Raw genomic sequence first — 22,807 nt, 5'->3', positions numbered from 1 at the left:
GGATCGCTGCTCGCCACCTTCGCTCGTCAACGAAGTCCACGTCGCCGCACCGCAGCTGCTCCTGCATGGATTCGTCAAAGGCCTGGACCCGTGGTGAGCCCAGGAGAATTTCTGGGGGAAGGCATGCTTCAGCCCCGTAGACCAGGAAGAACGGAGTCTCCCCGGTGGCTCGGCTGGGTGTGGTCCGGTTGCCCCATAGTACACATGGAAGCTCGTCAACCCATTTGGCACCATGCTTTTTCAAGCAGTTGTAGGTGCGGGTCTTGAGTCCCCTGAGGATCTCTGCATTCGCTCTCTCAACCTGTCCATTGCTGCGGGGATGTGCCACGGACGCAAAGCATAGCTGGATGCCAATGTCCTCACAGTACTCTTGGAAAAGTCTGCTTTTGAATTGGGTCCCGTTGTCCGCGATGATGCGGTTTGGGACGCCAAATCTGCACACAATGGACCTGAGGAATGCGACTGCTGATTTCTTAGTAATGTTCACCACAGGAGTAACCTCCGGCCACTTAGTGAACTTGTCGATGGCAACATAGAGGAACCGGTACCCGCCGACAGCCCGGGGGAAAGGCCCCAGGATATCCACACCCCACACAGCAAATGGCCATGAGGGCGGGATCATCTGTAGAGCTTGAGCTGGGGTGTGTATTTGTTTTGCATGGAACTGGCATGCTTTGCAGGACCTTACCAGCTCAGCCGCATCCTGGAGTGCTGTTGGCCAGTAGAAGCCGTGCCGAAAGGCCTTGCCAACAAGCGTGCGAGAGGAGGAATGACTTCCGCACTCGCCTCCATGGATCTCCGCAAGCAGTTCGCGGCCCTCTCCCTGGGAAATGCATCGCATGAGGACTCCGTTGGCGCCACGGCGGTAGAGATCCCCTTCTACCACCGCGTAGCGTTTAGCCAATCGGACTATGCGCTCAGCGGACACATCGTCATCAGGGAGGATGTTATCCTTCAGGTAGTCCCGGATCTCGGAGATCCATGCATCGGGAGCTCCCAAAGCAGATAGGGGTGGTTCTGTGAGGACAACAGGCTCCTCAACAGAACACACAGCCCTAGTTGGGCACCATAGGTGGAATACTGCCGGGACCGCTAGCTTCGAGGTGCCAGCTTGATCCCCGTCACCCGGCTCGGCAGGCTGGGCGGTAGGTTTCAGCAGCCGTCTTTCAAAGACACCCTCAGGCACAGAAGCCCAGGTAGATGCTCTTGCAGAGAGATCATCTGCTGCTGAGTTGTGCTCGCGGGGAACGTGTTGTAGTTCCAAAGCGTCGAAGTCCTTTTCGAGCTTCCTCACGTGTATGAGGTATGCCGCGAGCTGGGGATTATTGCAGTTGCAATCCCCTCGGACCTGCTTAATGATTAGCTGGGAGTCCCCCTTCACCAGAAGCTGCCGGACCCCCAATGAGAGGGCTTGGGTCAGGCCGAAGATCAGAGCCTCGTATTCCGCCATGTTGTTGGTGGCCTTGAACTCAAGGTGCACCATGTACTTCAGCTGATCTTCGTTTGGGTCGATGAGGACCACACCAGCTCCGGCCCACTTCTCGCGGGCGGACCCATCAAAGAAGAGTGTCCAGTGAGGCTCGGTGAAGACTGGTGTCCTGATTTCCGGCTCCGGGGGTCCAACATTTATGGCCGGACCTCCAGGGTTGCTTGGGGAAGGAGTCCACTCCGCTATGAAATCAGCCAGGATCTGGCTTTTGACCGCATGGCGTGGCTGGAATTCCAGTTGGAACTCCGCCAGCTCTGCTGCCCACTTGGCGATATTGCCTGTGGCGTTGGAATTGTGTAGAATCGCTCTTAATGGGTAAGAGGTCACTACAACAACTCGGTGTGCTTGAAAGTAGTGGCGCAGTTTCCTGGACGCAATAAGTATTGCATAGATAAGCTTATGCGTCTCAAGATACCTGGCCTTTGCCTCGTGGAGGACTTCACTGACGTAGTAGACTGGCTTTTGGACGGTCCGGACCCTAGTTCCTGGGTCCAGTTCGTCCTTGTCCACCGCATCTGTCCCTTGGGCCCCCAGTGGTTCTGGGCTCCCAATGGGATGAGGCTCCTCCGGACCTGCCTGTGCGGGGCCCGGACCTTCAAGCTGGGGTGAGGCTGACGGGCCCCCGTGTCCGGGGTCCGGCTCACCATCCTCGGCCAAGAGGACCTTGGTGCTCCCCTGGCGGGTTTGCTCCATCCTTTCGGCGACCAGCACCATGCTGACCGCCTCCGCAGATGCAGCAAGATACAGAAACAACGGCTCACCGGGTTCTGGTGCCACCAATACTGGCAGCGAGGTGAGGTGCTGCTTCAGCTCCTGGAAGGCCTGTTCAGCCTCTTCGGTCCATGAAAATGGACCGGACCTCCTCAACAGCTTGAAGAAGGGAAGGGCCCTCTCAGCCAGCCTCGATATGAAGCGGCTAAGAGCAGCGAGAGACCCAGTAAGCTTCTGGACGTCCTTGATGCGGCCAGGAGGCCTCATTGCTTCGATCGCCTTGATCTTGGCTGGGTTTGCCTCGATGCCTCGATGCGAGACCAGGAAACCCAGCAGCTTCCCTGCTGAGACGCCGAAGATGCACTTCTCTGGGTTCAGCTTCGTGCGGGTGGCGCGAAGACGGTCGAAGACGAGGGACAGGTCCTCCACTAGTGTTGATCCTACCTTAGTCTTGACCACAACGTCATCGACATAAACCTCAACAATATCTCTAATTAGATTACAGAAGGTTTTGTTCATAGCTCGCACAAACGTGGGTAAGGCATTCCTTAGACCATACGGCATGACAATGTAGCAATAAAGCCCATCTACTGTTACAAAGGCAGTATGCTTCCTATCCTCTCTAGACATCTGAATCTGGTGGAAACCAGAGTATGCATCTAGGAAAGACAAAAGATCACACCCGGAGGTGGAGTCCACGATCTGATCGATACGCGGAAGAGGGTAGGGGTCTCTTGGACATGCCTTGTTGAGGCTGGTGTAGTCGATGCACATCCGGAGCTTCCCGTTGGCTTTTGGGACGACGACCGGATTGGCCAACCACTCGGGATGGTGGACCTCCTCGATGAAGCCAGCGTGTAGGAGCTTGTGGACTTCTTCGCGGATGAAGTTCTGCCGCTCCACAGACTGCTTCCGAGGTTTTTGGCGCACCGGCGTGGCGTCGGGGTAGATCCTCAGATTGTGCTCGATCACTTCCCTGGGGATCCCGGGCATCTGCGACGGTTCCCAGGCGAACACGTCGACATTTGCCCGGAGGAAAGCGATGAGCGCGTCTTCCTATTTCTCCTCCAGGTTCCCCGCGATGCGGGTGGTCCTGGTGGTGTCTGCCCCAATCTGTACCGACTTCACGGGAACTTGGTCCGGATCAGATGGTTGGACCTTGGGAGCCTTTGCAGGCGCCCTGGGTTGCGAGGTGGACGGATCCTCCTCGGAGCGTGCAGCCTCTGCCGCCAGAGTGTGCAGTCTCTCAACTGCAGCAACGGCAGCGGTGCGGTCGCCCTGCACGGTGAGGACTCCGGCAGGGGAAGGCATCTTCAAGACCAAATACCCATAGTGGGCAATGGCCATGAAGCGGTAGAGTGCCGGTCGGCCAATGATAGCGTTGAACGGGAGGTTCACCTCCGCAACATCGAACATGACGCTTTCTGTGCGGAAGTTCTCCTCGGTCCCGAACGTGACCGGCAATGTGATGCTCCCCAGGGGGAACACCGGATGTGGGCCCACCCCGGAGAATGGGCGAGAGGGAGTCAGCTTGGACTCTGGGATCTGCAGCTGCTTAAATGCTGCATAACTGATGACGTTGAGGCCAGCCCCACCGTCAATCAGCACATGGTAGAGCCTCACGTTGGATATGACAGGAGCCGTGACTAAAGGTAGCACACCAGCTCCAGCCATATTCTCCGGGCAGTCGGATGGCCCGAAAGAGATGGTGGTGTTCATCCACCTCTGGTGCGGCGCCGCCCTCGGGACCCCCGGCTTCGCCGAAAGGACCTCCCGGCGAAGGGTCTTCACGTCCCGCCGGGAGACAAGCTCCCAGCTCCCGCCATACATCACGTACAGCTTCTTGCGGCGGTCGCCGTTGTCGGAATCGGAGTCGTCGTTGTGATAGACGCCCTTCAGCTCTCGAGCGGGGGATTGGTACCCCAGCTCCTTCTCCCCGGCTGCGGCCCTGCTGTCAGAGGCCTTCTCCTTGCCGGCCCGCTGGCGAGGAGGGGGTGAGTCATCCTTAGAGGACTGCTCCCGCCGCCCACTGACCCGTTTCGCGAGCTTTTGGATCTCGCGGCAGTCAGCAGCGCTGTGGCGAGCGGTGGGATGCACTGGGCATGAACCTCCGCTCCCACCTTGCGGGCGAGGGCGTTTGCCGTGTGTATTCTGGCCCCCTGCCGCTGCCGCCGCAGCCGGCGCCGCTGGTGGCGCTGCTGCTGCAACGACTGGTCCGCCAGAATGCGGCTCCCCACGACCCCGGTTCTTCTTCTTCTTCTTGCCACCGCCCTGAGCGGTAGCGCTGGAGCCACCAGCCTTGGTGTCTCCGTCTTGGGGGGCTGAGTGCCATGCACGGCCCTCGGCGGCCCTGGCACACTTGTCTGCCAGGGAGAAAAGCGTAGTGACGCTTTCCACCTCGTGCGTCGCCAGCTTCTCGAGCATCTTCTCATCACGCACCCCCTGACGGAAAGCAGTAATAATAGATGCATCTGAGATACGAGGAATGGTACCCCGTACCTTAGTGAAGCGCGAGATGAAAGCCCGAAGCGTTTCCCCGGGTTTTTGCCTCACGGCGTGAAGGTGTGCCTCCACACCATGCTGCTGGTAGGCGCTGGCGAAGTTCGCTGTGAACCTTGCACAGAGCTCTTCCCAGGACTGGATCGTCCCAGGTGTGAGGTTCATGAGCCAGGTCCGGGCTGGCCCGGACAAGGCTACATGAAAGTAGCTTGCCATGACGGCGCCGTTGCCACCAGCTGCTGTGATGGCAGTAACGTACACCTGCAGGAATTCCGACGGGTTAGTAGTACCGTCGTACTTTTCCGGCAAGTGGGGGCGGAACTTGGGTGGCCACGCCACGGCGCGGAGGTGCTCCGCAAGCGCAGCACAGCCCACCCCGGCCACCGGTGCCCCTGGCTGAATCCGGGCGTTCACCGGAGGCCTGGGTGCCGCCGCGTCCAGATCGACATTGAGGTTGCGTCCCTCAATGTTGAGACGGCGCTCTCGCGCCCTCTCGACAGCGATGCGGGCATCCTCCCCCGCGCGCCGGCGGTTGAGCTCCGCCCGCAAGTCTTCTGTTCGTGCACCCCTCACGGTGGGGGAGCGCACAGATGCCGACGCACCGCCCTGACGCTGGTGGTAAGGTACCACCGCGTTGCCAGGCGGAGGTCGTTGCCCAGTCTTTGCAGAACTGGGGGAGGCCTGAGCCAGGTGGAGGAGACGGTCGACGTCGTCTCGCCACTGCCTCAGGGCGTCTGGCGAGGCTGCCTCAGCCGGAGGGTTGCGAAGCAACTCCCTAGCCGCGGCTAGAGCTCCGCCGCTCGCAGTCTGTGAGGGGGCCCTTGATGGGCGCCCTGACTCTTGCCGGCGGGCGGCTCGCGCCGCCGTCAACGGTGGCTGCTCCACAGGCACGGTTGCCCCTGGAGCAGTAACGCGAGGGGCGTGTGGCGTGGAGGACGCCACCCCCTCCGTCATCTCCACGTCGTCCACACGAACCATGGGGACAAAGCGGATGATGAAAATGCGACGAGCTAGCTCCCCTACCTGGCGCGCCAAATGTCGTGGTGCTGCAAACCACGGCCGGGTGGCGGAAGGCACCCGCCCTAGCCCAGAGGGTGTGTACTCAGGGGGTAGCTAGTCTTAGATCGATCTCCCTCCAGAACACAAGAAACACAGCAGGATTTAGAGTGGTTCGGGCCGCCGGAGCGTAATACCCTACATCCACTGTGTGTTGTATTGCCTTCCCACAAGCGTGAGGAGGTGCGAGAGCTTGAGTCTGTATGGATCTCTCTGTGCACAGCGAGCGCCTCCCTTTTATATCTCAAGGGGGCGCGTACACAGTCGTTGGATCCCCGACAGGTGGGTCCAACGATGTAGTATAACCTAACGCACTGTTCATGCCTTATGGCGTCGCAGGCAAAGGAGATCTTTCTCTTGGATTCCCTCGCCTGCTCCCGGAGCCCTTCGTCCATCATGTCCTAGCGTCGTCTTGTCAGGTCAGGCCCGTCGCAGCTAGTGACACCGCCCGTCACATTGCTTAAGCGGGCGGTGTAGCTTGCGGCGTAGGCGGCATGATGGAAAAGTGCCGTGCTGTCGTATCCGTTTAATGCTACAGGCGGGCTCTGCGCGGGCGCGGCTCAGGCGGCTGCACTGTGCTCCTTGGTAATACGCGGCGCGCAGCGGGGCCTGACAAAAGGCTGTCTTGTGTACCACGGCGGCAGAGCACGCCTTGTCTATCGCATTAAATGCGGTAGGTGGGCGAGTCTTCCTCCGGAAGGCTCGCGCACGATCCCACGCCTCCGGGACACGTGGCGGCTTCGGACCCCTACACGGTGAGGGGAGTCCGGACGGGCGTAGGAGGTCCCGGACCCCTCTGGGGGTCCGAGGCTTCGGCGGTCAGCTTGGAGCTTCCCTTCCATGGAGACACGTGGCGCCACCGGACCATCCTCAGGCGGGGAACGGTCCGGGGCCGTTGGCCTGGTGAGGGAAAAGCCTGGCCTGTGGGGCCTGGCTACTCCGTCTCTCCCGCGCAGCTACGGATAACTACGCGGGTCCTGCTTTGCTGCAGTAAGAGTGGGTATCCCTGTTGCAGGGTACCGACACGGCCTTAATGCCGGATAGCTACTTGGAGCCTCGTTGCATGATTTGGAGAACGGTGGCATATACCTGTCGCCAACTCTCTTGACGGTGACCCCCTGTTTCTTTGCCCCTGTTGTAAGTTATTCTTAGGGTTTTTTTTTTCTTTCAAATTAGAACGCTTGGTTTTTTAATGTCTTGAAAAGCCCTTTGGCTTAAGCCCTGCAGGTGAGTCTCTGTGTTGAGATATGACTGAGGGACGATATGGTTGTTATCGATTAGTAAATGACGTGCATTGCATGTGTGTCTGTATTATTGCGGGGTCAGGAAAGATGCTTTCCCACGTAGCCCAACCAGAGCATGGAACATGTGGTGTACAAACTATTTGCTTCTCCTGCATCACGAAATCCCGAGTGAGTATCAATGGCTTAGGATAGGGCAGGAGCAGACCACACGGAGATCTTCATAGGGATTATTAATTCCACCCTGCATCATGGCATCTCTGCAGACTTGGCACGGCAGCAGCGTCACTCACCCCCAATATCAAAATCGCACCGGGTACTAGACCAATCCATTTTTTTTCTAAGCAAGCATTTGATCCTACAGCGTTGGATTTCGGTCGCCTGGAGCTGAGATTGATTGCCTGGCAGGCAAGCTCAGGCCAGGGCGCCCTCCAAACGAGCCCACAGGGACTCTCACCTGCCTGCATGCTTGCCTCGCCTGCATCGTTTGCGCCCCCCGCGCACGCGTGCAGGGCCGGAGGCGGGTTAGCTCGTAGCTGTGCGTGGCGTGCGCGCGGTCACGCGCCTCCGCCATTATTTTGTCAGCCCCCCGCCGGTGAGTAACTGCGTGATAGATAGAGGCATGGACCTTGACAACGTGATGCATGACGCTCATTTAGTTATCTGCGGGGACGCCGTTGCGCCACGTCGTCCTCTCTCTCCGCGATCGATGTATACGATGGATGGGTGCTCGTTTTTCAAGCAACCTGGAGCGTCAACAACCACACGCAACGGAAAACATGTGTACTATGCGTGTGGTGATCCTTAGATGCATCTCCAATCCTTTTTAATTTAAAATTTTATACTATTTTTTTTAAAATAATATTTTATTTTAAAAAATTAGTATAATATTTTAAACTAAAGAGGGTTGTAGGTGCCTCTAGAGGTCAACCATTGGCACCCCTAACATGTACATAAGTACAATACTTTGTGTGCATGATGCTTGGTGGCATTATTGATCACTCGGACAGGTCGGCGGCACGCACCGTGGCTCGCCAAGCCGTTAGAGACCGTGCCACAAGTCGATCGCGGCGGCTAATTGAATTCCATTGGGCTAGAATTTATGACGTTCGTTCTCCTTGCCTTGGCTAGCCTTCTTTTTATAATGATATGATTGCAAAGCGCATTGACGCATTGGCCACGGCACGGACGATGGTCTATCCACGCGAATGACAACCACGCAGAGAGCTAAACTAAAATCAAATCCTTGCACCGAAGAAACTGACTTGTGGGTTCCGTCAAATAAATTGATGACGACGACTATCGTCTTTGCATTTCGTCTTTGAGTTGGAACTTGAAATATTGATCTATCAAGCCATGGTAACAGGATAATCTCCCATCCCAACACGAACACTGCTGCAGCCTGCCGCGGCGGGGCGCTTTATCTGCGGCATCACATGGCAGCCGGCCAACGAGTCGCTTTTGGCTCCTTGGCAGCATCCGCCCGCCCTGCGCGCTACACGCGCTCCTCCTGCTCACCGGGCCGTACGTCCGTGTTCCTCGTGCAGCGGAGATCCCGGCCGTCGTGCGTGTGGCAGCCAGGTAATGATTTCAACGGCGACTCCGGCCTCGTTGCTTTCCCTCCGTCGGCGGCTCGATCGGCGCGGCACCAGGAACAGGTTCAAGTTTTTTTTTCTTCCCCCGACACTACACTAGGGCCGTTCACGTACTCGAGTCGCCGCCAATGCCATGGCGAGCTGCTCGGCCGAATCGATCAGATCAGAGATTCCGGCAGATGGGTGGGCTGGCTCCGGGGCGCCGCCGCCGCCGTGGACGCGATCGCCCGCTCGGCTCGGCGTCGAGGACAGGGAGATGCAGCGACGAGCCGGGCAGGCGGGGCGGGCCCTCCGGGTGCCGTACGTGCCTGCTGCTTGATTAGGGACGGCCTCCTTTTTGTTTTAGCTGCGGATCGCGAGACGGCAGGCACATGCGCCGCGCCGCCGCCACGCATATACTCTGACATGCTTTTGATCGCTCCTTGCATTGGCTAAGTATAGTAACATGCTTTAAGCAGATTCTGAGATGGAGGAGGGAGGAAACCCAGACTGTAAGCATAGGACCGATTTCGAAATAGAAACCAAAAACTTCATAATAGAGATAAGTGGGACATATAAAGATTCTTACAGTCAGTAGATGGCTATATAAGATTCTTACAGTCAGAAGATGGCTATATTATTAAGAAGATGGCTATATTATTAATCTTGCACTAACATAGACAGGTGGCGATGAGCGGGATACTAGAACACATGGCGCAGTGTAATTTCGACGCATCGACCAATAAGGAGGAGGACACGACGACCACGTGGGTGGCACGACCCACGCCCTCCTAGAGATGGAAAAGGACATCAAATTATAACTTAGATAATCTAAAAACTAGATCTTATAAGCGTCGGGCTCTAATCTTATACAATTTAAGCTATAAAAATATAAGAGTCGAATTGGATTGTGAAAAGAGTATTAGAGAGAAGGCTCCCAACCCCGCCGGTGACCACTCCGGTCCCGGCGGCCACTGCACCGCCGGCGGCCACTCCGGCACCGACGGGGGCCACGCTAATTTACGGTCCACCGTACGGGAGGCTCCCGTACGGTCGATTTTCCGACAACATTTTTTTTTCTGTTTTTAGAAACTTTTTTGTTATTTTCTGAAAAAAATAAATTCAGACATCTTTTTTATGAGCCAAAAAATTTCAAGTGAAAATTTGGTGAGTAGAAAAAATTTCAAGAAACAAATTGGTGAGATAAAAAAAATTTACGAGAAAAATTTTGACAGAGAGAAATTTATCATATGAAAGAAACAAAAAATGTACATCCAAAAAAAACTCGGCTAATATTTTTTTAAAAAAAATTTGTATGCAAAAAAAAAACTGGATCGGGCAGGGGGCGGCGCTGGTGGCGAGCACCGCCGCCCCTGCCGGCGCACCGCGCCCCGCCGCCGCTCGCGCCGCCGGACAAGGAGGGAGCGAAAGGGAGCCGCCGCCGCCGCCGGGTCCCGGTCGCCGTGGTGCCCGCCCACCACCGGCGCCGCAGCTCCGGGCCGCCACCACCGCTCCAGCGACGCGTGGCTTGCCCTCGAAGCGCGCGTCCACCTGGCGCAGCAGCTCGTCGGCGGTGCCACAGAGCTCCGGGTCGGCGGCGGAAAGTCGGAGCACGGGGCGGCCCAGCGGGGCCGCCTCGGAGGGCGTGAAGTGGAGGGGCGCCGCTGCCTTGTAGAGGAGCGAGACGCGGAGGCGCCACGCGACGGGGCAGCCGTCGGAGCCATAGACGCGCACGACGCCCCCGTCCTCGGCGTCGACCGCTGCGGCGGAGACGGAGGGGGATCTGGCGAGCGCGTAGGGGGAGACAGAGATGGAGTTGACCGTCACGGTGGGCGCGGAGACGGTGCCGTCGAGCGGCGGGGAGCCCGGCTCCGTGGGTCGGCGGCGGCGCGGGGACGGGGAGCAATTGCCCATGGGGGCTGGGCGAGAGCGCGCGGGGGGCAGAGGGTTTGGGGGGAGAGAGCGGGTGAGGAGGAGGGGGAATCACGGGAGTGGGCAAATGCGTGTGGGGAGAGGAGACAGTGGAGCCCATCATGTGTTTTGGTGGAAAAAAATTGACCGGGAGAAAGGAAAGTTACGGTCAACCTGAAAAACAGCATCGCGCACCGACGGCCACCCACCCCGCCTGACGGCCACCCTCCCGCCGGACCCCTGCCCTCCCGCACCTACCGTCAGCGATGATCACCCCCCCAGCTCCACGGGCGCTGCTCCGGCCTCATCTGGCGAAGCCCGTTGCCCGCCGCCGGCGTCCTCTCCACTCTCCGCAGCCGCTCGCCCCTTCTACCCAGGGGAATCCTCCTCCGGCCGCCCCAAGGCGGTGCGTTGGGCCGAGGAGAGCGACGAAGAGATGGTAGACTACGACTTCACTCCATCTCCTCCCCCGCGCCCTACAAGCTATCGGGATGCTGTCTGCCGCAGCTCTTCCATCCCCGTGCCTGTGGTTTCGCAGCCGGCAGTGACTGCACCGCCCCCAGGTCCGGCATCGGAACGACACAAGCGCCGGCGCCCGTCTCGTCGTGTGCGCCGCCGCAGAGCACCTCCTCTTCGCGCTGCTGACCAGCCAGTTGTTCACCACCCCCCTGCATCGACCGGCGGCGGCCGTCGCCGGCCCCGGGTTGATGCGGATGGGTTCCAAGAGGTGCTCCCCCGCTCCGCGCGCCTGCGGCTTCGTCGTGATGCTCGTGGAACCAGTGTCCCTGCTTCCTGTCTCCTTCCCGAGTTGGTGGACAGATGCCTGAACTGCCTGTCTTACAACCATCGGGTCACCACCTGCCGGCTGCCTAGGCGCTGCCTGCGTTGCCATGGTTTCTGCCACCTTGCCCGTGATTGCCACATGCCACGGCGGCAGCACTCCCAGGAGGCGGCCACCGGCTCTCGGCGAACTCCACGGCGACGCTTCATCCGCGTGTTGAACAACGGTCCTCCCACACCAATCTCCTCCGACGCCCTGGGTAGTACTCCTTCCCCGTCGCCTTCAGCGACCGCCGTCGCCGCTCATGCAGCCTCGACGGGTCCGGCTTGTGACTCCCCACAGCCGGAACCGGAGTGCTGCTACATTGCCCGCAGCGAGGCGATCGCGGCCGAAGAAGCTCGCCTGCGACTCGCTCTCATTGGGCAGGTCAGTAACATCACCGAGGCTGTTGGTTACCTCGACGTCCTGCGTTTCATTGTGGGCTACACTGGCGTCACCGAGGGGGATCTCTCCGTCAAGTTCTACCATCATGGCAGCTTCCTAGTTCTCTGCTCTACATAGCTTGTGCAGGACCGTATCCTTGCTGCCAGCCCCATTCCCCTCGCCTCCACGTTCCTCTCCCTGAGACCATGGACGAGGTTGGTGAACGCTGAGCAAGATATGTTGTTCTACAAGGTTGAAATTGAGGTTGATGGCATTCCGGCTCATGCCTGGGATCTCGACACCGCAAGCAAGTTGCTCGCCCCTCAGTGCTGGATCGAACACCAGGACGAGGCGATTGCCAGCAAATCGAACATGTCCACTTTCAAGGTGTCGGCCTGGACGAAGGACCCGGCGTCTATCCCAGCGGCCAAAACCCTTCTCTTCGCAGAGCCGGAGTTCCAGGTGATCCACTCTGACCCGATCAACCAGCGTCTCCTCGCCAATGTCACACCATACCTGCGGCAGAAGCGGGTTCTACAATACCCAGTGGACTTCCACCTCCGCGCCATCTTCGACTTCGGCTCGCGAACCCCCTCCTCATCCGGTGAGCCCTCCCACTCCGATGACGGCGACAGTGGTCCGGATGGCAACCCGAACCGCTCCTCTGGCTTTCAACAGGGTTCGGCTCGCAGTCCTCGTGTCAACGCCTTCCCTCGTCGTGATGGCCGACGCGCCAATGGCCACCGCGGCGGCGGCGGCCGTGCTGGCGGTGGAGGTTCGGCGGGCCACTCCACGGACTGGTCGCGCTGCGTTACGACCACTGGTGGGACCGTCTCCCAACGGTCACAGTCCACGATCCCGAAGCGGTATGCTGCCCACCTGACGGCCGGGTTTGACAAGCAAAAGGACTTTCCTTCCTTGCCTGCGACCACCAAGTCGACGACAAGACCGCTTCACGGGCCACTGAACATGACCTCGCGGCGTGCTCCTGCTGTGCCTGAAGTGAGTGCTACACCCAATGCCACCCTATCCCGTGCCAGAACCCGTGCTAAGGTTGTCGAGCTGCTTCCGGTCGATATGGCAGAGGAGTTTGTCCTCAACGTTCTGGCAGCAAGGGACGCCTGGGCCGCAAGAGTTGACGACCCCATGAGCGCTGAAGCTTCCCTCTCACCGCGCCCATTGGGCGGCGCATGCACTTCACCGGCAGGACTCGGTCCTGCGACGGTTAACGAGGCATGCTCCCCGGTATGCATGCATGCATCTCCGGTGGGACTCCCTGGAGGATTCCCCGTGTCGGGTACCGCTGCGACGGACGACACGAGCGCCCACCACGGGTGCTCCCTTGCTGCGCCGACGGATGAAGACCACATCGGCTATCCCGTGCCACCTCCAACCCTTCCACCCACCCCTGTGCACCGGCCGCGTGTGGACGTGGCGAACACCTATGTCGCTTCGCCACTGGTGGCTGTAGGCGCGGTGGCTACTAGCGACCCCCTACCCCCGACGACGCCGGCGTGCCTGGCGGACTCCCATGTGGATGGGCCTGGCCGTGCGGCCCATGCACCGGGCAGCCCAGATGCTCCAGCGCCCAATTCGCCGTATGACGATTCGCAGCTACCGGTTGATTCCCGTCTGGAGGCTTTTGCCGATTTGATGACCACACCGATTCGCACACCGCTGGCGCAACCCCCACCGCCAAAAACGGGACGGGCTGCCCGCTCTACCGCTGTTGTCACCTTGCCAAAACGCAGCAGCAGGATTGCTAGCCAGAGCCTGGCTAATGTCCCAGTGGCCAAGCGTGGGGGAGATCGTGGTCATGCGTCGACTGGGCTTCATAGATGACAAGGCCCCAGCGACGGCCACCTCACTGAAGGCGTACAATGAGATCTACCGCGGCAAGCTACAGTCCAACCATATTGAGGCCATGGATGAGCTGTTACCCTCTCGCACCAACAGCCGCCGACCCGCCGTGTCGACGATGTGAGCTGCCATATCATCGGTCGTCTCGAGTCAGCTATGGGTGCTAGCAGGAGCCAAGAGACTAGGTTGTTTATTTCCTGAGTAATAAAGCTTTCTAGTTCTGAACCTTTGCAGCTAACTATTTCTGTAATAGCGGCTGCGTATTTGTTGCTGCGCATGTCTTGGCATTGCGCGTTGTAAAACACATCTTTTCCTACCTATTAATATAAAGATACGCAGCTCTCCTGCGTATTCGAGAAAAAAAAGAGTATTAGAGTCAATTAAATTTGAGGAACTTCATGGAGTTAGCCATGTAAAATTTGAGGACCAAACGCTGTCTAGAAGGAGGTTGAAAGCGTGACCAAGTCAATTTCTGAATTGTAACAACGCCCCCCGGCACGTGAACTGCAACCATATCCATCAGATTCGTCCGTGCTATCCATACTGAGCCCAGAACTTGAGGCCCGTCGATATAGTTCCACAGATTTCAGCCCATGCCCTCCCTTCTGTTTCCCAACAGCCCATCGACGAAACAACAAAACGTGTTGCGGCGTGAAATGGCCGTTCATTCAAAACGACACCGAGGCTAGGCAGCCCGCGCGGCGCGCGTACCTGAGCCTAAGCCCTAAGCTCTCCTACAATGGCGAAGGCTGAAGACGCGATTAGACTGAAGAAGCAGCAGAAACCGAAACCAAAACGAAGACTGAAGATTGAAGACGAGACGCCGAGTGCACCGATCACTTCATTTCAGATAGCTCCACACTGCTGAGCAGTGACAGCATGCGTCCCCGTATTTACAACCCAATTCGCCCCAACTCCACGGATCCTGGCTCCCTATAGTGCGACTCTGTGAGGCATCACGAGCTAGCTGCAACGCCGCCGACGGGACGAGACAGGAGCCGCGCCAGCTACTCCGACGTGCACGCCGGCCTTCGCGGGGGGAGCTGGTGGTACGCCGTCCGCTTCAGAGACGAGAAAACAGAGGCGCCCATCAGAGCTTTTGATTTTGATGAGGAGTGATTGAGGAAGCCTTTCAAATTTTTTTATTTCATTTTGACCTACCTGCAGCTTGGGCTTGAGGGGCTCGGCGGCCGGGACCGTCGCGCCGTTGCTGCTGGTCGCGCCTTGCTGCACAAAACAAACAGGGAGGAGGTGATCGTGAGCATCGGTAGTAAATGGTCGCAGGGATTCATTTCTGCCGCTGTTTTCGCAGGTTGATCTGTTCCTCTGGTTACCTTGCCGAGGACCCAATCTGCCGAGTCGAAGTAGGCGCGCTCGTGGTCCTGAAAGAAAGGGGGAAAAAACACGTTCGAAGAATTCCTCGATGATTTCGGAAGGTTTCCTTGCTGACGTTCAGGTTCATTAAGATGCGCATGACATCAGCGTACCTTGCTGATCAGGGGCTTCTTCGGCGAAATGCCGCCGTACTTGCTCCGGGAAGGTGCCTGCAACCACAAGAAAATTAGACGGGCGAATAGTCACCGTCGGACTTCGTCAGTTCAGCTCAGCTCTTGGATGAACATGAGCATGCAGATCAGATGAGATGGTTTCAGACTTTCAGTCTGACGCTTCCTTCCAAAAACGCTGCAGCAGACTCTACTGCTGGTAGTAGCAGTTAGCTGAACATCACATCAGAAATCTGGTACGATATCACGTCGTGAAAACCATGGAGAGCGTACGGGGCACTCCGACCTCGACACCCTCCGGCCAATAATTTACCCCACGTGCTCATATAAAACGGCAGCGCCGCTGTCGACAGCAACAGGGGAACCCAAAGCCGGCCGAGCTGTGGTTTTCTTCCTTGTGGCCACAGTGGCCCCTCGACTATTTTGTGGCCACATTGGGGGCAGCCAACTTGCGTGTATTGTACATCTGTACTCCGTATCATTCAAGGCGCTAGCTCCTGCTCCGCCCGTTCTCTCGCTGCGTTTGTTTGCTCACGAGTCACGACAGTGATCCGCTACCCAAAAATCTTATCATCGCCTCCGAATCGGATCGCGCTCAGTTGCCACCGAGAAGGCTGGATCCCTGATTGGCGGATAAACTCTGAGGAGGAAGGTTTTTGGTCGGCCTTGTACGGTGGATGATTTTGTGGCTTTGCTGACACTTTTGTTTTGTAATCCGAGAAAGAATTAGGACGAGATCACTAAATCACATATGTTCAGAATGGCCATAGGTTAATGTCAGTTTTCGATAGATCGACGCTCTCTTTTCTGAAACTGCATGGAATTTTCTGAGGAAAACCAAACGTTTCTAAGGCTATCTGAGGCCTTCTCCAGTGGCACCTTGGAATGAGCTGTCACACCAAAATCGCACCCTCAGCACTGGAGCAAACCGCACCCCTCACCTTGAGACAAGAATCGAAGCCCAAATAGGATTCGATGCCTACCAATTGAACCCACCGCTGGAGAAGGCCTGATCGCCTCGAAAGCCAAAAGCTCTGCTCTCTTCTACAAGCTACAAGCTCTGCTTTTGGAATGAAAGAAATAAACATCTAGTCTTTTCCCCCCCTTCTATCATGTCATGTGCAAAGATATTTCGTGTCACTGGAGTCATAAAACAAAGCCATTGGACTGAATAAACATTTGGGATTTATTAATAGCCTGCTGATGCAACTTGTATGCAAAAGAAATGCATGCCCTTTTCTCTAGAGCTTTTAGGTGTGGACCAAAGGTCTTGGTCGGCAGCAGCTCAACTGAAATCCGAGGCCAGAATCCGCCCATGTAGACATCCTGTGGTTTTTTTTCCAGGTTGACCTAGAAAGGTCTCTCAAGTGCCTGGAGGCATCATTCGCCGCGGGATATTCCGTTCAAAGAATGGACGGCGGCCCGCGGCGTCTGAATTAGTATTCTTGTGTGGAAACTAAACAGCAAGAGGGAGACCAACTTGGCACCGTCCTCTCTCCTATTCGGTTTCTATGACCTTTGTGGAAGAAACGGCACGTGACGTTTTCTTTTTCTCTGACGGGAAATCAAACGCACGGACCAAGGCGAATAATATATTTGTTCTAGTTGTAACTAAATAACCGGGAGAATTAGTCTTGCATATAAGTTTGAAGTCCACCTTCATTCTCCATCCCAGACCCGGCAATGGCCGCGCAGTCGGACAGGTTTTTGTTCTCAAGTTGTAGCTGTGGTTTGAGCGACTACAGGTCATAACTAACTACTCGAGCATGCAATGCAATACCCAGTGGCGCCACGGTATGATGAACTGATGATGAGCATTTTGAAATAAAGTAGCAAGCTTCTTGGCAGATTACTTTTCAAAAAGAAAACGAAAAGATAAAAAAACTATATATCCTACCTAAATTGTGCTTCTCGATCAAAACATAGGGTCGTCGCACGCTAGGGAAAAAAAACTGAATTAAGAACGAGAACGGGAGCTCTATATATGCTGACGACATATATAGCAGGATGATATGTATTGCACTCTGAATATATAAGCGGATAGCTAGCTGTTCAAATTTCTAGAAATTGGAACACAGTTCTGGCCCGGATTCCTGTATTTTCTTTTTCAGGAGGAAATTAATTAAAACAGCAGATATGGATGCAGCATGGGGATCGAGATGATGAGTACAAGTACAGTACCTCCTCCCTCTGCGGAGCTGCTCTCTTCTCTTCATTGAAGCTTGCCATCTCCAAGTCCAAGGCTCAGCCCCAACTCCGACAGTAACACACAGCCCTGCAAGGCAAAAATCTAGCTAGGCTATATATAGAATCCCTGCCGGTGGTGCTGGTGGAAAGGGGCAAAGCAGGAGTAGAGAAAGCGGCGAGGGGAGGAGGCAATTCTTCTTTGTTCCGGACCTGTATCCGGAAAGAAATTCACAGCTACCGACGAGAAGAGGATATAGCCGGCGGAGCGGAGGGGAGGGAGGTAGGTGAGGAGGTTCAGAACACAAGCTAGGGCGCGCGGGCACCCCGGGGTCTGGACCGACGAAACTTGTGCTGTGCGCGTAGAGACGCAGAGGCAGGCTGGGGCGCTGGGCTGGGGCCCTTTTTGGAACGGAAGGAACTCGTGATGGATGGTCCTCGCTAGGTCGCACTGATAAACTTGTGCTAGTTTTCTTCTTTCAGAAAGATAGACTTTCAATTCTACTAGGGGGAAGAGGAAGGGAGGTGGCGACCGAGAGGCGGCTGGAAACGGTCGCTGTTAGCTGAGCCAAAGAACCCGTGGCCAGCGCTCCTACAGTTTGCGGGGCTTGGTCTGGTCACACACACACGCATGGCTGCCTGTACGTCACGTCACGCGGCGCCGGGTCGGCCCGGGTGGGAGTGCGAATGGGGGGATGCGACGGCGTGCGAGATCTTCTCGGTGGTCACGACGTGCCCTCGCTCGGGGACGCCAGCGCCGCGGCCGACAAGTGGCTCCGGCCGTGGCCGGGCGCCCCGGCCGCGTGTCCGGGGACCCGTGCGCGCATGGAGGCAAGCAAGATACGAAGCGATACGCGTGACGCTGCGGCCTTGGCGCGGCAGCACTTGCCCGATCGCGCGGGTGGATATCCTGGAGTTAATTTAGATCATCTTTTATATGTGGACAATTTAGATGTGAATTAAGGGGTTACTTTATATATTTTTCAAACTGACATAAGTGAGTAATTCATTCTCATATAAGCATGGTTAAAAATGCCATCATTTTTTCTCTCAACTAATAACCCACACGGCAACACGCTGCTACAAAGCTTGTTTAGGAAATACCCCCGTTTAACTCAGTTATTAGAGAATTTATTATTTGTTTCACGAAATTTTTTTATTCAATTGCAATTGCATGGAAAGGGAAGAGGCTAGGAGGTCGTCGTCGGGTTGTTTGGAACGGGAGCTTTCCTCACCGAAGGACAAAGCTTTAATCGCTACCTATACTACTCATGTGTATACTACCTATACTATTGCTGAATTTTTTATAGTATATACAATTAATATAAAGCATCGGATATTTCTATACTAGTTATTTTCAAACACTAGAATAGACCGATATAAAAGATCTTTACAGTCCACAAGCTCATCACTGCAAGTTTGTTATTGGGAGGTTCCATCTGTTTGGTACAACTCCGCCTTCAAAATCTGTAGGATTTGAAGTTTGCAGCCTAACTTGTGCGATAAAATCGCTTGTAACATATATGTTTAAAATATACTTATAAAAAATTTCCGAACTAGAGACATACTATAAAGGCCCTGTTTGGAAACGCGGGTGAGAAATGCGCGACTGCGATAAGCCAACACAGCTCGCGGTCCGCTTCTGCGATTCCGCGTCGCGCAGTTCACATCCCGCTTAAAATGCGGGTGGGCGGCCAAGAAACGCGTGGCGTTTGGCGGGATTATTCTGCGTTTTTCGCAGATAAGCCTCGCCAACGCGGACCCAAACAGGGCCAAAGTTACAGTTCCTTTTTTGTCAAGGCCGCCGGCGACTACCTCCGGTTTTATGGCTTAAAAAGACTTTGATGAGCCGATAGCCAGTGGCGGAGGCAGGATTGAGCCTTAGAGGTGCTCTTCTGTTTTTCTTCCTCCTCCCGCCTCTCCTGCTCTCCTTCTTTCTCCTCAAATTTGTAGGGGGCTTGAAGGACTCCTTGAAATTTTCAGCTGTAGGAGGGGCCAACCTAGGATTTACCCCTGCCGATGGCTGTAGTAAGTAGTCAAATGCAGCATGGAAAACAGAATGCCAATGCTTATTTTAAATGCAAAAGAACGCCCATGCTCAACTTTATTACTCAGGAACATGTTGGTCCATATGATCCATCTACTCCCAACGGCATTAGCTCTTTCTCTGTGCGCATAGCATATTATGCGCGTGTTGATTTCTTCAGTATTGCCATCTTTTTATCTACAAGTCCTTTTCCATCTTCGAGAAGTCATTGGAAAGAAATGGATTGATTAATGAAGAACTGAAGCACTTCAATTTCCCATTGACCCTAGACGAACTCAACAAGTACGGGGCAACTAATTTCACTCACCTCCATCAACCACTAATATTGACATTTCTCATCTGACTACATCAAGGGGTTAAAATCTTTACAAGATGTATGCACAACTTCTCCTCCCAACCTCACTGCGGAAGGAAGAACAAGCCAAAAATTCTATGAATGAAAGAATCGGATTTCCTATTCTATCTCTCTCTAAAACTAATCAGAAGTCATTAAAAAAACTAATCAGAAACAAATCTAGGCCTCTATCTCTCTCTAAAACTAATCAGAAGTCATTTTTTTTAAAATAATCAGAAACAAATCTAGGCCTCGTAGATGGTATCCAGGGCGGGCCTCCATTGCCTGGGCCCAAGCCCATGATGATCCTGGGCCCGTTTACCGGCACACAGGGCCGCCTCGTTCCCTTCGACCGCGTCGTCCTCCACGGCGTTGACCTCCGGGAAGACCTTGCCGCCGGCGGGCCTGCTCTTCCTCGTTTTCTTCTTCTTCTTCTTCCCCGAGACCAGCAACGCGATGGCCTCGACCTCACGGTCGCCCAGCCGCGCGCCGGCGCGCCCGGCGGGCACGAGGAGGTACACCTCGCCGGCGCGCAGGAGCTCGTCGGCCGCCATCGCCCGCACCCGGCGCTCCGCCGTCGCGCCGGCGGCGCGGGCCACCACGTGCCCCGGCGCGTCGATCATCAACTCGGCGACCCCGGTGTGCTCCTCCACCCGCGCCCGGCTGCCGTCCGGCCCGACGACCAGAGGCCGCGCCCGCGCCCCGGCGCCGCTCGCGACGCACTGCGAGACAAGGTTGCCCATCCCGTGTCGCGCGGCGGCGGCGGCTCCGACGACCAGAGATCTTGGTTCCTCCTGAGAATCGGGAGCGGCCTGGAGCTCCGACAGATCAGCTGTTGCTTGCGAGTTGTGAGCAGAGGCGATCGATGATTACTTGGATGTGCTGCTTGGGTGAGTTTGCACGGGCGGATGGGCTATATATCGTGGTGGAGGAGACGCTCAGAGGAAGCTTCCTGGAAGGCGCCTGGTTCGAGCTGGGGTTGACACGTGGAGGGCGTAGTGCGTGGGTGGGACTGGAGGTGGCGAGAGCGAGAGCGAGAGCGAGAGCGAGAGCGGGAGTGGCCGTGGCCAGTGGGAGTGGAGTGTTCGGCACGAGGCTGACTTTGACTCGGCGTTGCCCGCGCACCAGCGAATTACTACTTTTCAACACGGAGGCAGGTTTTTGAACGCTGATTGTGGTTGGGAAAATTAGGCCAAGTAGTATTGTGCCGCCATCCTGGTCCATCACTGATAAGAGGGAGTGGTTAAGTATCTGTCTGATCAAATCAAACAAAGACAAATGCGTCGGATGCATGCGGTTAACAGCTAGTGCAGTGAGATATGATATTATGAATGCCAAGTCGGCAGATTGATCAGGTCGGGCTGCTCCGACCCAGTTTTGAATGCTTCTAGTTTAGACTAAGCTCTCTTTTTTTTAAAAAAAAATACGTTTTAGACCTGGTAAGGGTGTTAGTTTCATTCAACAATTTGCATTGAGATGGACCAATGCAACGGTGAATGAAACTAACTACAAAACTAGGTCAGGTTTGCACACGAGCTTATGGTGCCCTGCTGCAGTGGTTATCGGGTGCTTTAGTAGGATGCCATAAGATATTTGACCCCAATGGTGCTCCATTAAAAATATCCCTCGTGCAAATATCCCAAGAGGCTATATATATGTCAAAGAAAAGAGCAAGGAAGTACTACGCGTCACTCTATTCTTCCAACCCCTTCCTGTGTCCATCTGCCTTAGGCCTAGTTTGACAACCAGGGCCAGATTTGCCCTGGGTAGCAAACCCCTCAAGGGAATTTAATTGGCCGGTCGTATCCCCGGGAGTTGTTCCCCCTTCCCTGTTCCCTTCCCCCTCGCTGTTTGGAAGCAAGACCAAGTACCCATATGTACCTAATATTACTATTGATTATAAGCTTCTCGTTGTAAACTGTAAATTGCACATGACCAATATTCTAAACCTCCAAATAAACACGTGATCTGTCTACTGAAAGCTAAAATTTGCACCAATATTTAAATTATAGTCCATCAGCTCACACACCAATATATTACATAGATGCCAGTAGCATAACAAATGGACAAATTGTAGGAGCATGTATATAAAAATTGTCAGACAGGAGCAACAAAATCTAGCAATGATCATGAACATTTCTCAGATGCAATGATGAAGGCCACTTCACTTTTCTCTGAACATGTGTTGCTTCCGCCAAATCCTCTACAAAAAATACAAAATAAATGGTTAGTTACAAGAATATGCAGCAAAACAGTGTGAATGTCACATGCTTGTTACACATTTGATATCAAGAAGAATTGGTGAATTGCATGCATATCTCCCTATCTTTCTACAAATAAAATGGTCAAAATAAGATGAACAATGAGTGGTTCTTGGAGAATGGAGTGATGGCCGAGATCTACGAGCATTACAGATGAAATTAGGAGAGGGGAAGAAACCTTAGGAAATTGAACAACCATATCTCTGCAAGAGGGGAGAAGGAGGGTTAGAACTCACAAGCACCGACGAGGATGATGAGGTAGAGACTGCCGAACTGGGGGCGCGCCTGCAGATCGGGATCTCCGAGAGGACGCGGTGGTGTTGCCGCCAAGGGGGAGCAGTGCTGAGGCAGAGCAACCGACGAGGAGGTAGGGGACGAAGAGGAAGAGTGAAAGTGATCTAGGCCCCTAAGAGGGTTTTGGTGGTTAATGACAAAATACATGTGCATTTAATCGTGTAATTGAGCATGTGTGCAGGTGGAGAATTTGTATAAATTGATCAAGTGACGATATACGACCCTAAAAAAGGAAATGAAAAAGCGGAGTTCAAGTTTACTCAAGAAATTAGTTTTTAAATTTGAAATTTGAGTATAGGAACGCCGTACTATCAAGAGGGACTTGGTTCAAGGGTTTCGATTTAAATCTTGTGCTCAAGAGAACCTATACAAACACTTGTGAGCTACAAAACAACTTAAAAGAGCAAAAACCAAAGTTTTTCCCTGCCTTACCCGGATACTCCGGGTATAGGGCCGGATACTCCGGACCCCATTGCCCGGAGTGTCCGGGAGCTGCTCTCGGTCTGAAAACCTAGGTTTGCCCGGAGTCTCCGGGCATATACCCGGAGTCTCCGGGTACCTTTTCGCCCAACGGCTATTTTTGGGCTGAAGACTATAAATACCCCCTCCATACCCCTTCAGCCCTCTCTCTCTTGCC

The 22,807-nt window shown here is 55.1% G+C and overlaps 2 protein-coding genes across 2 annotated transcripts; both read right to left on the bottom strand.

Moving 5' to 3' along the window:
- Nucleotides 1–14,325: 14,325 nt before the first annotated feature.
- Nucleotides 14,326–17,713, bottom strand: LOC120706683. The gene is made up of 5 exons (XM_039991378.1): nt 17,232–17,713; nt 15,033–15,089; nt 14,880–14,927; nt 14,707–14,772; nt 14,326–14,606 (listed from the first exon to the last, which is right to left on the bottom strand). Exons 1-5 carry the CDS (start codon nt 17,277–17,279, stop codon nt 14,553–14,555), a joined length of 273 nt encoding a protein of 90 aa, XP_039847312.1. The 5' UTR covers nt 17,280–17,713; the 3' UTR covers nt 14,326–14,552.
- Nucleotides 17,714–19,564: 1,851 nt separating this feature from the next.
- Nucleotides 19,565–20,509, bottom strand: LOC120706682. Its single transcript, XM_039991377.1, has one exon. It carries the CDS (start codon nt 20,356–20,358, stop codon nt 19,861–19,863), a length of 498 nt encoding a protein of 165 aa, XP_039847311.1. The 5' UTR covers nt 20,359–20,509; the 3' UTR covers nt 19,565–19,860.
- Between the last annotated feature and the right edge of the window lie 2,298 nt (nt 20,510–22,807).

Source organism: Panicum virgatum, chromosome 5K (assembly GCF_016808335.1).
Source record: "Panicum virgatum strain AP13 chromosome 5K, P.virgatum_v5, whole genome shotgun sequence".
Classification (NCBI taxonomy): Eukaryota; Viridiplantae; Streptophyta; class Magnoliopsida; order Poales; family Poaceae; genus Panicum; species Panicum virgatum.
The sequence above is the reverse complement of the archived record's forward strand: the minus strand, read 5'-3'. Positions and strand labels throughout refer to the sequence as shown.